The sequence below is a fragment of the Pseudophryne corroboree genome, chromosome 6 (assembly GCF_028390025.1).
Source record: "Pseudophryne corroboree isolate aPseCor3 chromosome 6, aPseCor3.hap2, whole genome shotgun sequence".
Taxonomy (NCBI): domain Eukaryota; kingdom Metazoa; phylum Chordata; class Amphibia; order Anura; family Myobatrachidae; genus Pseudophryne; species Pseudophryne corroboree.
Genome location: NC_086449.1, coordinates 295,908,832 through 295,925,516, shown reverse-complemented (window position 1 = coordinate 295,925,516; position 16,685 = coordinate 295,908,832). Strand labels below are relative to the sequence as shown.

Sequence of the window (16,685 nt, the reverse complement as noted above, 5' to 3'; positions counted from 1 at the left end):
CCACTCCCCTTAAGTTACAACGTTTTAAGGCAATTTATTCAACAAAAATATATCTGGTCAGCATCAGCCAATAAAAGATTCAATGAAGATAAGGTAACGTCCTTTCCCAATAATGCTACTTTAGTATGGTTTCCTGCCCTGGGATCCCCAACATTCTAATTAATAGGGTCTCAGAGCTCATGTGCTCTGCTGATCATCTTTGGCACTCCCCGGCTTTCTAGCTAATAGGATAGATCTGCCGCAGCTGCTAGAGGGCTTTCAAATAGTCACTGTGTCAGATCCCCTCAGTAACGGAGAAAGGTGAGTAAAGCTGAACGTAATCAGCAGAGCTCCCAGTTACATGGAAGTGTAGGCACCCTGCTAAATACACAAACCGGTGAAGATGCACAACTCCGAAGTACAGAACTAATATAGGGAAAGGAAAAGGATTCAGTAGTCTTCTTTAAATAAAATGTACATGATAGTTTGTCAGGACCCTCAATCCGCTGGATTTGACTAGCAGTAACATGAAGTGATGTTGACATATAATATTCAACAAGTCACACTGGCATATGCGGAACACTTTATTTTTATACAGATTTGCTTTTTCATTAAGAGAGATGGCAATCATATACCCGTCCAACATACCATAAACCCAAACAGAACGGTGCCTATAGTTGCAAAAGACTTTATAAAACAGCAAACATGAAAAATAACACTCAGGCATAGGAATATGGTCTATATAGCAAGGGAATAACAACAAACGTAAACCTACAAAAAAAAAAAAAAAAAAGCTTTCAAAATAACTACTGTCATTTATTATACTATCGAAAGTGTGTGGTAACATGATGTATATTTACTTGTTTTAAAAAAACAATTTGCAAAAGTAGTAATGTGTTTTCACCATGTTCTACCATGTAAACAGATTCCCAATATCCTGTGTTGCAGTTTTTGCTTCTTTAAGGGGGTATCCAATTAGCAGCGATAACGCGGTTTCGCAATCTTTTATCGCCTTTGCAATAACTTGGTATCCAATTAGCTGCGAAAAGTTTCCATGGGGTTTTTTGCAAATTTCTCTTCACCATCTCTGAGCAAGCGATAATTGGTGCAAAATCCCTAAAGTAAAAAAACGGGGATTTGGCTCAGAACCCTTGGGACACCTCCCTCAATGACTAATTAAGCACTTAGATGTTTAATTATTTTTATTTGACCAATAATCACATGTCATTTGTGGGGTCAAAAATGCAAAGTGATGGAAATTGAGGTACAAGGTATAGGACAGGTATATCGGGGTGTTTTGTAAGTGGGAACAGTGTTTTTAGACTTACAGGTGGGAGTAATCAGTGTTTCCCCTAAAATGACCCAAATATATACTTATACCCATTGTCATGTACCCCCCAATAAAATAAGAATTTACTTACCGATAATTCTATTTCTCATAGTCCGTAGTGGATGCTGGGGACTCCGTAAGGACCATGGGGAATAGCGGCTCCGCAGGAGACTGGGCACATCTAAAGAAAGCTTTAGGACTATCTGGTGTGCACTGGCTCCTCCCCCTATGACCCTCCTCCAAGCCTCAGTTAGGATACTGTGCCCGGACGAGCGTACACAATAAGGAAGGATTTTGAATCCCGGGTAAGACTCATACCAGCCACACCAATCACACCGTACAACTTGTGATCTGAACCCAGTTAACAGCATGATAACAGAGGAGCCTCTAGAAAAGATGGCTCACTACAGCAATAACCCGATTTTTTGGTAACAATAACTATGTACCAGTATTGCAGACAATCCGCACTTGGGATGGGCGCCCAGCATCCACTACGGACTATGAGAAATAGAATTATCGGTAAGTAAATTCTTATTTTCTCTAACGTCCTAAGTGGATGCTGGGGACTCCGTAAGGACCATGGGGATTATACCAAAGCTCCCAAACGGGCGGGAGAGTGCGGATGACTCTGCAGCACCAAATGAGAGAACTCCAGGTCCTCCTCAGCCAGGATATCAATTTTGTAGAATTTTACAAACGTATTTGCTCCTGACCAAGTAGCTGCTCGGCAAAGTTGTAAAGCCGAGACCCCTCGGGCAGCCGCCCAAGATGAGCCCACCTTCCTTGTGGAGTGGGCATTTACAGATTTTTGGCTGTGGCAGGCCTGCCACAGAATGTGCAAGCTGAATTGTACTACAAATCCAACGAGCAATAGTCTGCTTAGAAGCAGGAGCACCCAGCTTGTTGGGTGCATACAGGATAAACAGCGAGTCAGATTTCCTGACTCCAGCCGTCCTGGAAACATATTTTCAGGGCCCTGACAACGTCTAGCAACTTGGAGTCCTCCAAGTCCCTAGTAGCCGCAGGCACCACAAATAGGTTGGTTCAGGTGAAACGCTGAAACCACCTTAGGGAGAAAACTGAGGACGAGTCCTCAATTCCGCCCTGTCCGAATGGAAAATCAGATAAGGGCTTTTTCAGGATAAAGCCGCCAATTCTGACACGCGCCTGGCCCAGGCCAGGGCCAACAGCATGACCACTTTCCATGTGAGATATTTTAACTCCACAGATTTAAGTGGTTCAAACCAATGTGACTTTTGGAACCCAAAACTACATTGAGATCCCAAAGTGCCACTGGAGGCACAAAAGGAGGCTGTATATGCAGTACCCCTTTTACAAACGTCTGAACTTCAGGGACTGAAGCTGGTTCTTTTTGGAAGAAAATTGACAGGGCCGAAATTTGAACCTTAATGGACCCCAATTTCAGGCCCATAGACACTCCTGTTTGCAGGAAATGTAGGAATCGACCCAGTTGAATTTCCTCCGTCGGGCCTACTGGCCTCGCACCACGCAACATATTTTCGCCAATTGCGGTGATAATGTTTTTGCGGTTACATCCTTCCTGGCTTTGATCAGGATAGGGATGACTTCATCCGGAATGCCTTTTTTCCTTCAGGATCCGGCGTTCAACCGCCATGCCGTCAAACGCAGCAGCGGTAAGTCTTCGAACAGACAGGGTCCTTGCTGGAGCAGGTCCCTTCTTAGAGGTAGAGTCCACGGATCCTCCGTGAGCATCTCTTGAAGTTCCGGTTACCAAGTCCTTCTTGGCCAATCCGGAGCCACGAATATAGTGCTTACTCCTCTCCATCTTATCAATCTCAGTACCTTGGGTATGAGAGGCAGAGGAGGGAACACATACCCTGACTGGTACACCCACGGTGTTACCAGAGCGTCTACAGCTATTGCCTGAGGGTCCCTGGACCTGGCGCAATACCGGTCGAGTTTTTCCCAACGGTTTATAATCATGTGGAAGACTTCTGGATGAAGTCCCCACTCTCCCGGGTGGAGGTCGTGCTGAGGAAGTCTGCTTCCCAGTTGTCCACTCCCGGAATGAATACTGCCGACAGTGCTATCACATGATTTTCCGCCCAGCGAAGAATCCTTGCAGCTTCTGCCATTGCCCTCCTGCTTCTTGTGCCACCCTGTCTGTTTACGTGGGTGACTGCCGTGATGTTGTCCGACTGGATCAACACCGGCTGACCTTGAAGCAGAGGTCTTGCTAAGCTTAGAGCATTGTAAATGTCCCTTAGCTTCAGGATATTTATGTGAAGTGATGTCTCCAGGCTTGACCATAAGCCCTGGATATTCCTTCCCTGTGTGACTGCTCCCCAGCCTCGCAGGCTGGCATCCGTGGTCACCAGGACCCAGTCCTGAATGCCGAATCTGCGGCCCTCTAGAAAATGAGCACTCTGCAACCACCACAGGAGGGACACCCTTGTCCTTGGTGACAGGGTTATCCGCTGATGCATCTGAAGATGCGACCCGGACCATTTGTCCAGCAGGTCCCACTGGAAAGTTCTTGCGTGGAATCTGCCGAATGGGATTGCTTCGTAGGAAGCCACCATTTTACCCAGAACCCTTGTGCATTGATGCACTGAGACTTGGCTCGGTTTTAGGAGGTTCCTGACTAGCTCGGATAACTCCCTGGCTTTCTCCTCCGGGAGAAACACCTTTTTCTGGACTGTGTCCAGGATCATCCCTAGGAACAGAAGACAAGTCGTCGGAACCAGCTGCGATTTTGGAATATTGAGAATCCAATCGTGCTGCCGCAACACTACCTGAGATAGTGCTACACCGACCTCCAACTGTTCCCTGGATCTTACCCTTATCAGGGAATTGTCCAAGTAAGGGATAACTAAAATTCCCTTCCTTCGAAGGAATATCATCATTTCGGCCATTACCTTGGTAAAGACCCGGGGTGCCGTGGACCATCCATACGGCAGCGTCTGAACTGATAGTGACAGTTCTGTACCATAAACCTGAGGTACCCTTGGTGAGAAGGGTAAATTTTGACATGAAGGTAAGCATCCTTGATGTCCCGAGACATCATGTAGTCCCCTTCTTCCAGGTTCGCAATCACTGCTCTGAGTGACTCAATCTTGAATTTGAACCTCTGTATGTAAGTGTTCAAAGATTTTAGATTTAGAATCGGTCTCACCGAGCCGTCCGGCTTCGGTACCACAACAGTGTGGAATAATACCCCGTTTCCTGTTGCAGGAGGGGTATCTTGATTATCACCTGCTGGGAATACAGCTTGTGAATGGCTTCCAAAACTGTCTCCCTGTCAGAAGGAGACATCGGTAAAGCCGACTTTAGGAAACGGCGAGGGGGAGACGTCTCGAATTCTAATTTGTACCCCTGAGATATCACCTGAAGGATCCAGGGGTCTACTTGCGAGTGAGCCCACTGCGCGCTGAAATTCATTGAGACGGGCCCCCCACCGTGCCTGATTCTGCTTGTAAAGCCCCAGCGTATACTGAGGGCTTGGCAGAGGCGGGAGAGGGTTTCTGTTCCTGGGAACTGGCTGATTTCTGCAGCCTTTTTCCTCTCCCTCTGTCACGGGGCAGAAATGAGGAACCTTTTGCCCGCTTGTCCACGAAAAGACTGCGCCTGATAATACGGCGTCTTCTCATGTTGAGAGGCGACCTGGGGTACAAACGTGGATTTCCCAGCTGTTGCCGTGGCCACCAGGTCTGAAAGACCGACCCCAAATATACTCCTCCCCTTAATAAGGCAATACTTCCAAATGCCGTTTGGAATACGCATCACCTGACCACTGACGTGTCCATAACCCTCTACTGGTAGAAATGGACAACGCACTTAGACTTGATGCCAGTCGGCAAATATTCCGCTGTGCATCACGCATATATAGAAATGCATCTTTTAAATGCTCTATAGGCAAAAATATACTGTCCCTATCTAGGGTATCAATATTTTCAGTCAGGGAATCCGACCACGCCAACCCAGCACTGCACATCCAGGCTGAGGCGATTGCTGGTCGCAGTATAACACCAGTATGTGTGTAAATACATTTTAGGATACCCTCCTGCTTTCTATCAGCAGGATCCTTAAGGGCGGCCATCTCAGGAGAGGGTAGAGCCCTTACAAGCGTGTGAGCGCTTTATCCACCCTAGGGGGTGTTTCCCAACGCACCCTAACCTCTGGCGGGAAAGGATATAATGCCAATAACATTTCAGAAATTATCAGTTGTTATCGGGGGAAAACCACGCATCATCACACACCTCATTTATTTTCTCAGATTAAGGAAAACTACAGGTAGTTTTTCCTCACCGAACATAATACCCCTTTTTTTGGTGGTACTCGTATTATCAGAAATGTGTAAAACATTTTTCATTGCCTCAATCATGTAACGTGTGGCCCTACTGGAAGTCACATTTGTCTCTTCACCGTCGACACTGGAGTCAGTATCCGTGTCGGCGTCTATATCTGCCATCTGAGGTAACGGGCGCTTTAGAGCCCCTGACGGCCTATGAGACGTCTGGACAGGCACAAGCTGAGTAGCCGGCTGTCTCATGTCAACCACTGTCTTTTATACAGAGCTGACACTGTCACGTAATTTCTTCCAACAGTTCATCCACTCAGGTGTCGACCCCCTAGGGGGTGACATCACTATTACAGGCAATCTGCTCCGTCTCCACATCATTTTTCTCCTCATACATGTCGACACAAAAGTACCGACATACAGCACACACACAGGGAATGCTCTGATAGAGGACAGGACCCCACTAGCCCTTTGGGGAGACAGAGGGAGAGTTTGCCAGCACACACCAGAGCGCTATATATATATACAGGGATAACCTTATATAAGTGTTTTTCCCCTTATAGCTGCTGTATAGTTAATACTGCGCCTAATTAGTGCCCCCCTCTCTTTTTTAACCCTTTCTGTAGTGTAGTGACTGCAGGGGAGAGCCAGGGAGCTTCCCTCCAACGGAGCTGTGAGGGAAAATGGCGCCAGTGTGCTGAGGAGATAGGCTCCGCCCCCCTAACGGCGGCCTTATCTCCCGTTTTTCTATGTATTCTGGCAGGGGTTAAATGCATCCATATAGCCCAGGAGCTATATGTGATGCATTTTTTTGCCATCCAAGGTGTTTTTATTGCGTCTCAGGGCGCCCCCCCCCAGCGCCCTGCACCCTCAGTGACCGGAGTGTGAAGTGTGCTGAGAGCAATGGCGCACAGCTGCAGTGCTGTGCGCTACCTTGTTGAAGACAGGACGTCTTCTGCCGCCGATTTTCCGGACCTCTCCTGCCTTCTGGCTCTGTAAGGGGGCCGGCGGCGCGGCTCTGGGACCCATCCAAGCTGGGCCTGTGATCGTCCCTCTGGAGCTAATGTCCAGTAGCCTAAGAAGCCCAATCCACTCTGCACGCAGGTAAGTTCGCTTCTTCTCCCCTTAGTCCCTCGATGCAGTGAGCCTGTTGCCAGCAGGTCTCACTGAAAATAAAAAACCTAAACTAAAACTTTCACTAAGAAGCTCAGGAGAGCCCCTAGTGTGCACCCTTCTCGTTCGGGCACAGAGATCTAACTGAGGCTTGGAGGAGGGTCATAGGGGGAGGAGCCAGTGCACACCAGATAGTCCTAAAGCTTTCTTTAGATGTGCCCAGTCTCCTGCGGAGCCGCTATTCCCCATGGTCCTTACGGAGTCCCCAGCATCCACTTAGGACGTTAGAGAAAAAACAAAAAACAAACAAAAAAAAATCCAACCATTTGACCAATTTAATTATACCAAATAGTTTTATTATGGCCACTAATAGACTCCTATGTTTTTCTATATTAGTTTTGTTTTTGCTGGGGTACAGGCAGATTTCTCCATTTTCTCCTATACTTATCTCTTGGTTTTGCCAGCTAGACTTAGCATGATTCCAGTTATTGCCATTTTGGAATAGGATAGGTACGAAAAACAGGAGCGTGCAGTCTGCGATAAGCTGAGTTTTTGGGAGATAGGTGCTATAACTTTAGACACGGTCACAGATTGTATTATCGCAGCTATCTGGACACCCCCCTCCCCCCCTTAGAGTCATTAATCCCTGTTTTAGTGAACCTTACAATCTATATTCCCTAACACACTATGGTAACATACAGATGCCAAATAGCCTACCAACATGTTTTAGGAGCATGGGAGGGAAACTGGAGAACCCTGAAGTAAACCCCATCAAACATGGGGAGAACATACAAACGTCTCACAGACGTTGGTTGGAAATTTACCTCATGACCTCGGTGCTGTAATTCTGACTACTACTACACCATCATGCTGACATGCTAGAACAGCAACGACACTTTTTACTCCATTTATACTATGCATAGTACATGCAAGTAGTATGAAAATGCACAATATAGTCTCTTCTAGCCAACTGAAGTTGACCTGTACATATTTGAACCCGGAAACTTGTAAATGTAGAAGAGTTATGTTTTACATGGAACATGAAATTTTTTATGGTTTACACCTCTTGTTGCAGCTAAGCACACAAAGTAGAAAATGGACCTACTATAACAATCAAATAAACACAGCAATCAACAGCTCAACTCCAGAAATCTCCAAATGGACTAATTCAAACATATGTATACATGCCTCCCAACATGTCCCATTCCATGAGGGACAAAATACAGTGGGGCAGATGTATTAACCTGGATAAGGCATAAGGAAGTGATAAACCAGTGATGAGTGCAAGGTGATAAATGCACCAGCCAATCAGCTCCTAACTGTTCATTTACATATTGGAGCTGATTGGCTGGTGCGTTTATCACCTTGCACTCATCACTGGTTTATCACTTCCTTATGTCGTCTCCAGGTTAATACATCTGCCCCTCTGTTCCTGGACTTCCCTCATAATTTATGATTGCCATCACCTGTGTTGACCTAGTTAATAAGAAAGGTGTATTTAGCCCACATCATACTAATTCCACTAGCCACGCAACTGATGCAAATATGAAAAGAACAGAGTGGGGTCAATCCTATTAGCTCCAATGTTCTTGCCCCTGGGAGTAAGTCTAGCTACTGTATATGTACCTCCAGACACACCGCTGGCGTATATACCTGGTGTCAATGGCCGCTCACCCCCTCGCATGTGGGGGCGAGTTAATTGGATCGACCCCAGTGTGTATCAATTGCATAGCAATACCGGTATCAAAGATATATGCTTCCTACCACACTGTATGAAGGAGTGGAAGGCAGCAAATGTGTGGACAATAACCCTCTGAAAGTCTGCCAACAATGGAAAATATCCCCCAAAATGAAATTAACCCCCCCCCCCTTCCTTACAAATACTACATTGGGTTGGATTCATTTCTGAAGAGTGATCGGTATGGGTTGTTTGATCAGGAGGACAGTTAAATATCTTAGGCAGTGTACGCTGGCATGCGGTACATAAGAACACTAGAAGCTGTATATTACAATTAGCTGAATGATAATGCACCCAAAGTGTTATAGTACAGAAAGGAGTGCTGTACACTGCTGATAACATTTAGTCTGGATGACTATATGATTATTATGAAGGTTCACTGCCACATTTGAAATAACTTAATTATAAAATAGTTTTATACGTTTTCCGATAACATTAATGGATAACCATATAACTCAAAGCTCTGAGCTATAGAATCTAACTGAAACAAATTAACAACTATTTATTGCAGGATGTGTAGCTTTAATCTATCACTGTCACAAACCTACAATATCCATACAAAGTCTAGGCACCTGTAGGAGTAAGACAGAGAAACCCATTCATGACAATCACATATGGTACATTCCAAGAACATATCTTTACTACATGCAATAAAGACATCAGTATACATGGAGCTTAACCTGTTAAAGGGCGCACCTACAATAACAATATATCATCACTAACTCATCTAAATTTAGAAGCAGTTTAACTATTTGCTGACTGAAGATCTGGAATTTCTAACAATTCATATTATATAAATATATCCGTTTCTACATAGACAGCTACAGTACAGTGTGTAAAGTGTAGGTCTCACTTTACAATGTCTGTTTGCATCCACTAGTTAGGGATTGATCTACTCCAATGATAAGTAATAATATAAAGTCTTGTTTGCAGCACAGTGAAAGGCAACAAGTTATCGAGACAGAGAGATATGGTAAAACAAACGGCTACAGCTTCAGGAAATATAAAAATCTAATCAGCTTTTTAAACAAATTGCCCTCAAAAATGTTTTTGTCTGCTTGCTACAAGTCTCAGATATAAAATGGTTGTAAAAATGAATGTTTGCCATTAGATAATACTGAATGTTTTAAACTGTCTGACTAGTGATTCTACTCTAAGTAAGAAATAAGCCTATTTTACTGCACATCTACAGACCCAGAGTAGGAATAAGGACATCATATTATGAAGCTTCAAATCAAAGAGCTACAGTATGTCGGTTAGGAGTGAGTGATGTGGTTGTGAAAATTTCATTAAGTCCAGATGCAAAGAAACCCAGGGCCAAAATCAGGGGGAAAAAATCTCCTTTACTCACAAGCAACACTAGCCAATATAAAACAGATGTCTGTCAATGGATCACCTGCAAGTTTCCCACTGAATGAAAGGCTCCTAAGGGTTTTTCTTTTATGTGTTACTGCTTGTTAGGTCTGCACAACCTGCAATGCATTGAGAATTTACTGTGCATAACTACAATATTTCCATAGACAACTAGTGGCTGTATATATATATATATATATATATATATATATATGTGACCATACAACAGGCTTGGAAAGATTACAGGCTTTGTTATTCTATCCTTACTTTTAAACTGGGTACACACTAGTCAATGTGCAAAAAGTAACGATGATCGTCCACTTGAACTCTAGAACAAACAATATAGTGCGTACACATGGTGCAAACCTTCAACCGATTTATGTGGCATAATTTGTCTGTATTATTATATCTATCGATCGTCTGGTTAGATGTACACACTAGATGATTTGCACAGTCATCATTACTGATAACTTCAGATCTATCTGCACTGCAGGCCTGACGATGTGATGAACAACACAAAGGAGTGCGTGATAGTGCATACACAATGGACGATATGGACAATTTGTTGCTCCAATTTGGCTCAAATGACAAATATATCATCTAGTGCACAGGTTCTCAAACTCGGTCCTCAGGACCCCACACAGTGCATGTTTTGCAGGTCTCCTCACAGAATCACAAGTGACATAATTAGCTCCACCTGTGGACCTTTTAAAATGTGTCAGTGATTAATTAATACACCTGTGCACCTGCTTGGTTACCTGCAAAACATGCACCGTGTGGGGTCCTGAGGACCGAGTTTGAGAACCACTGATCTAGTGTGTACCCAGCTTCACTTCTACTGTTTTGTAAACCAATGATTACATATTGCATTGTATGTGGTTGGATTAATCCCAGGAGCCAGGTTGATGTCAATGGACTTCTATTCCCTGGCTCCTTAAAAGTTCTTGCTGACTCATAGGTATGACTGATTGGCCCCCCCAAACCTATACTATTTTGTCTGATTGGACTGACAATTCATTATTTCTTTTTCAGAGGCTCTAAAAAAGACAAATCATCAAGAGACCAAATGGTCTTTCCTAATTTATTTTAAAACAACAGTACATCAACTAGCATTATCAAACTATGTTTTTCCTTTTTTTTTTAATACTTTTAAACAGCATCTTTCAGACAAAGGTTAATCTTGTTTAATTTAGAAATGAGGCATAACATTTGCACACATACAGTGAATATTTCAAATTTCAAATCAAATGGTCAATTTTGATGATTTTAGAACTTCAGACTTCATATATCCACAACGATGCAGATATAACAAATCTGATTATCACTTCAGTGAATATCTGGAAAAAAAAAATCCCTGTAAGAGGGTCGGGCCCTAAAGCTTCAATCATATTCACCAGCCCCTCCCCACCAAAAAATAAATAAAAATATATATATACAAAAAAACACAGATGTCACAAAAAATCCGTTTATATATGCCCTCCAGGTCAAATATTTACACATGCAGAAGTGCTGTAAACTTTTTTTTTTTTTTTAATGATACACTACTAACACATGAAGTTAGTGATAAACAAAAAATACCTAGCTATGACATTTTCTTATTTTCATGGCCTATTTCTTCAATTTATACAGAAATCACAATTATGTTAAGGTGGTCACTTGTGTGATGCATGCAGAACTAAGAAAACAAGTTGTTGCACTAAATGTTTGAATGACCAAAAAAACCCTCTTAAGAAATGTCTAACTGTTGCAGTACACACTGGTCGATACCAGTGAAAGATATGAACGCTCTCGTTCATTAATGAACGAGATACCGTTCATATCTTTCAATGTGTAGGCACAAGCATTTAACGATGCGCGGCCCCGCGCTCATTCATCGCTGGTGCCGGCTCGTTTAAACATGCAAGCCAATATGGACAATCTCGTCCATATTAGCATGCAGTGCTATGGAGCAGGGTGACGGGGGGAGTCGAGAAACTTCACTCCCCCCGTCACCTACCCCCCGCCGCCGGGTCGCCCTTCTGCCGTATCGGCCGTCGGCAGCTCGGCGGCGGGTCGCTAGGTGTGTAGGGCCCTTAACTGTTTCCAGGTGAGCATCTGTTTCTTATACTCCGCCACAGAACTTGTTGTTACTCACTAAGCTGCGTCTGTGAAAGGCTATAAAAGAACGTGTGCCATGCATACTAGCTGAAAAAGTTACAGTGAGTGAAGCAACTTGGAATTGCACAACAATGCGCACACTCACTTTGAAGGAAAGATTTCTCATCCATAGTGCTCACTAACAATGAATTCAATGTCAAGTTAATTATACTAATAAATATCACTCAATCTGCAAAACAGAAAGAAAACAAAGGAAGCATTTAAAACAGACGGACCAAAAACAAAAAAGAAAAGTGTTATGAACTTTATGGAGTACTGGCTGCATTGGCAGCACTAGAACAAGTGTGCTATACACTATATATATATCCAAAGGGGTATTTCAGCAGAGTCAAGGGGGACACTTCCCACCTGATATCTCAAAATTAACAATTTAATGTTCTGATACAGATATGTATTATACAAAACTAGAAGGAGATTTTATTTTAAAACCAAAAAGAAACCCTTCTGGTTTTCACAATACAGTGATACTAATAATAGATAGAAGTCCTTGTACAGTTGTAAAGTAATAAACTATGTATATTGAAACATACAACTTCTAAATATGAGAAGTACAGAAACCATAGTTATACCATCTCAGAGTTGTGTATTGTTAGAATAAAAAAAAAATATGACTTGGCTGTGCTTAGTCTAAGACAGCATGTAGCAACAGGTATACACAATGTTTATCAGGACTTGTTCTACTACTTTAACACAAAGCTGGAAGCTAACGTTACACCAAATAATAAATGTAACTCTTGTATAACTTTAATATGAAAGACAAATTGTGTTACCCTATTTAATGCAAACTATTTTATGATTGTTACTATTAAAAGTTAATGAAGATGGTACACAAAGTAGGCAACATACAAATGGCTGCGTCAATATTACTAATTATAAACTTGCAGATTAGTGCTTTAAATGGGAAATTAAAACACTTTTTTTTGTCCTGACTCTTGAGGCATTGTGTTCCTAGAATGGAAACGTTATCCTTAGGAAATGACCATTCTGAAATGCCTGAAGGACACAAAGGAGACAAAATGCAAAGATATAGAAAGTATTTATAGTACAAACATCCTCTGCCATCCGGCAGGGCTGGTTTCATGTGTGTAGGCTGAAGCAAGGTGCTTTATTACTGTGATATCTGGGTAGAAGAGGCTGTCCTACAGTACTGTACATAATTGGAACACCACCATTACTATTTCCAAATCATTTCTGTCCAGAAGGAGATAGATACAATGACTTGTCAGTTTAGTGTCCCTTTTTTCTTCACTGATACCTACCTCTAATTTATAATTACATTACAGCTGCACTTCAAATAGGAAACAACATGAGACACTAGCAAATGTACTATGGCCCCTACACGTCACTATTATTAGAGGTAACAATGGTTATTTTTTAAACTTCACCCGTGCAAAAAATAAATAATAATAATTCATCCTATTTTCTGGTCAGGTCCAACATTTTATACAACACTTCAGCCCTTTACTTGTAGCACAGCACATATCACAGCCCTCCAGCAGACAAAGCGTTAACAAGAATTAACCTGCACAGATTAGGCTTTTGTTCAGACCACTTAAATAATCCTTTAATAATCACTTGTGCTCAATCAGGACTGAAACCCCTTAACTGTACAGTGCCTCAATATTTCAACTAAACCGCTCCACTGTTTAGCATATTCATTTTTAGCAGTAGTAGCTGTATAAACAGTGCATCATTCATCTCTTATCAAGAATAGAGAGATAATCTGTCATTTGTTTACGAATTACCTAGGGTCATAAACACCGCTCCTGACCTGTGTCAGACACATGCTGCACATTTCCAGGCCAGGCATTTCTCCATGTAATAGCCCCTATCAAGCCTGGAAATACTTAATAAGATCAAAGCTTCTTTTTCTCCAATAGCCACAGAACAAAGAAAAGATCCTGATTTAAAACTTCTACAATATCTCCACAAATAATTTAGTTGTATATTATCATTTTGTAGTTTTCATGTGGTTGTATGAATTTAAATCATATGACAATTAAGACTTGTATTGAATTACCTTCACAGTGTTATAACTAAAACAGCATACAGTATATCCTAGAAATGACCTAAAATCACTATATTTTTTTCTAGTTTGCTCAGCACATGCTGACATCCTGGGTTTGCAACATATTCCAAACACTGTATATGCCCAATTAAAGAGCAAAGTGACTCCTAACAAAACTGTCCCACACTAAAAAAAGAAAAATTGAGTAGTTCAAAAATAAAAAGAGATTTGTATTTAAGAAATTGTGCATTTTGCCTAAATGGTCAAAATGTTGATTTGATTGGAAGCAGATGGAATAACATTATAACCCAGCCGCTGAACCTCAAAGTCTAAACAGGAAACAAGAATCTTACTGGCTGGGAAGAGTTGTTTTCCTAATCATTCCCAGAAATTCATAGTTACGTTTTTTGTTTGAGAATCAGACACCCTGAACTCTTTGCATGGTAAAAGTAAATATACAAGGAACAAAATGAACACTATGAATGCAACTAGAAAAGCCTTATAATAGTTAAACATAAGCAACAGATATGAAAGTAAGCCAAACCTTGCACTATCAAACTTTCTATGTAAATTATTCTGAGAAAAAACAAAAAAACAAACACACACACAACAACTTCTTATAAAAGTTAGAAAAAGACATTTCCACAGCTACAAATGACCTGGAACTATAACATGGTTAATTAAGTAATTACAAACAACTCTTTACAGCTCAGGGTCTGATCCTACGGGAGACGTAAAATGTGAACAAATGTACATTGTCTCACCGTTTTCCCATTGTAGTAGTACATCAAAGAATTGCTGCCCACTCCAGCCACTGGGTACGCACAATACATGTTGATTTGAAAGATGTTCCAGCAGCAGTTGAAGTGCACTGCTTCACTCCCAGGGATACATCCAGCCGACCAAACAGTAATTCCACCAGTACTATGCTCACAGAGTCCACACATGGATCTACTCAAAAGAAACTTATGCAAAATAGGGCTGAACCATCCCACACAGAAAATAGGGGAGGGCAATGATATACAGTAATCGCTTTCAACCTTGATCACACCCTGATTTTTGCAGTGGTAATGCCTCCAAGAAAGCCTTTAGCAGAATGAAAACAGTGCTTCACGACATCAAAGCTGCTGGATTTTATAACGAGAGCAGACCAGTGAAACTTTGTACACAGTTACTAGATAGTAGGGGGGAAAGGATGGGTAAGTCACCGGCTTGTTAATCTCCTGATTTTTGTTTTTAATTAAATTCTAGCACTTGTGGCAGCTGAGACGCAGCATGCTGCAGTGTAGCAACACCACCATCTGGCAGGGTCTGTCTGAGCCACCAACCTCTTAATAACCAAGTACTGTAGTTTGGAAACTAAAATATAATTTACCATGGTGCTCCTGGAATGTGTGCCGTACAACAGCGTACATGTGCACAAACTTTCTATGAATGCACACTGCCTTTCATACAATGCACACATACAGCAAAATGTCACATATGTCAGATATGACTCCATGATGATGCATGGTGATTATTCAGATAGTGACAGTCACTGCTGGATACTAGGGGGTTAGTAGAGACCTACTTTTGCCCCACATTAAACTAAAGGGGTTATGACTGGGAAAACATTGGCGTGTCACCTTAATAGGTCATAGAACTTTTACAGGATGGACCAAGGGTGTTTAGCCAAAATTTCGCTGCACATCCACATACTATCACTCAGAATTAGACACATCAAACATGCATGAATCATTTAATATAAATAAACATTAATAAATTATTGCACCATGTTATTTAATATGAAACTGTTAAAGTAAATAGGTCATACAATAAGGGTAATTTACGGAGAGGATATGCAGAAATGGATGCAGGGAGGCACAATGCGAGTTCATGGATTACTACCAGAGACAGGGGGAGAACATCAGAGTGTGTTCTTATTGTGGCATGCTCATCAGTAAGCAGAAAGTGGCTGGACTGGACAAAAACAGAAGCATGCATTTTTGAACATAACCAATCTGCTTTAGTAAAACCTCTATTTGCAAATCACATCCCTAAGATAACAAGGAGCTTCTATAATCAAGAACTTGCACATAAGAAGTAAAAAGAAAAGTAGTGACCCTGATCAGGACATTCCCGGTACAAGTATTTATTATCATTTCAGCAGCATATTCTGTTGCGCTTTAGTATTTTTTATATTTCACACCATATAGCAAGCAATTGAATGAGGTTACTGAGAAATGGGTGGAATGAGCAGTATGTCGACGTGATGACAGTTTTGCAGATACCAAGTACAATGTACTATGCCCAGTGTTGACTGTGTGTGCAGGTTTCTGAACACTAGCGAAAATGTGAGTCACAAAGCATGTCAAATACAAACGTGTTTCACATACACACATTACGAGTGTTTCTATTAATAGCTTGAGGTTATTGGGGGCTTCCGCACTGTGTTTACCTTGTAGAAAATGCAGTTCCGAAATATGCTACACACTTGAACAGTAATAAAGGTCAGTGGGTCAAGGCGTCATTGATTACAATGGGGTCTTTAAGACTAATTTCACATGCAGTATAATTAGAAAACTCAGTGACTACAAATCCTTAAACTGGGTACACACTGACTGATATATTGACCAATCAATTGAAAGGCCAATATATTGTGGGCGTGTCGGTGGGTGGGTACCGGCGATATGTCTGTGAATTACATAGTTCAGACATATCACATCGCCCATGCAGCACAGCCGAA

At 42.0% G+C, this 16,685-nt stretch overlaps 1 protein-coding gene across 9 annotated transcripts in view; it reads right to left on the bottom strand.

Moving 5' to 3' along the window:
• TCF12 (transcription factor 12) overlaps nucleotides 1–16,685 on the bottom strand; it is a 524,272-nt gene that overhangs the window by 86,684 nt on the left and 420,903 nt on the right. The window contains exon 1 of one of the 9 annotated variants that reach the window (XM_063926162.1): nucleotides 14,725–14,908. The exons of the other annotated variants lie outside the window; for them this stretch is intronic. Coding sequence (XP_063782232.1) covers nucleotides 14,725–14,907 — 183 coding nt within the window. The 5' untranslated portion in view covers nucleotide 14,908. Of the gene's footprint in view, nucleotides 1–14,724; nucleotides 14,909–16,685 lie in introns of those variants that run through there. 9 annotated transcript variants of the gene reach the window in all.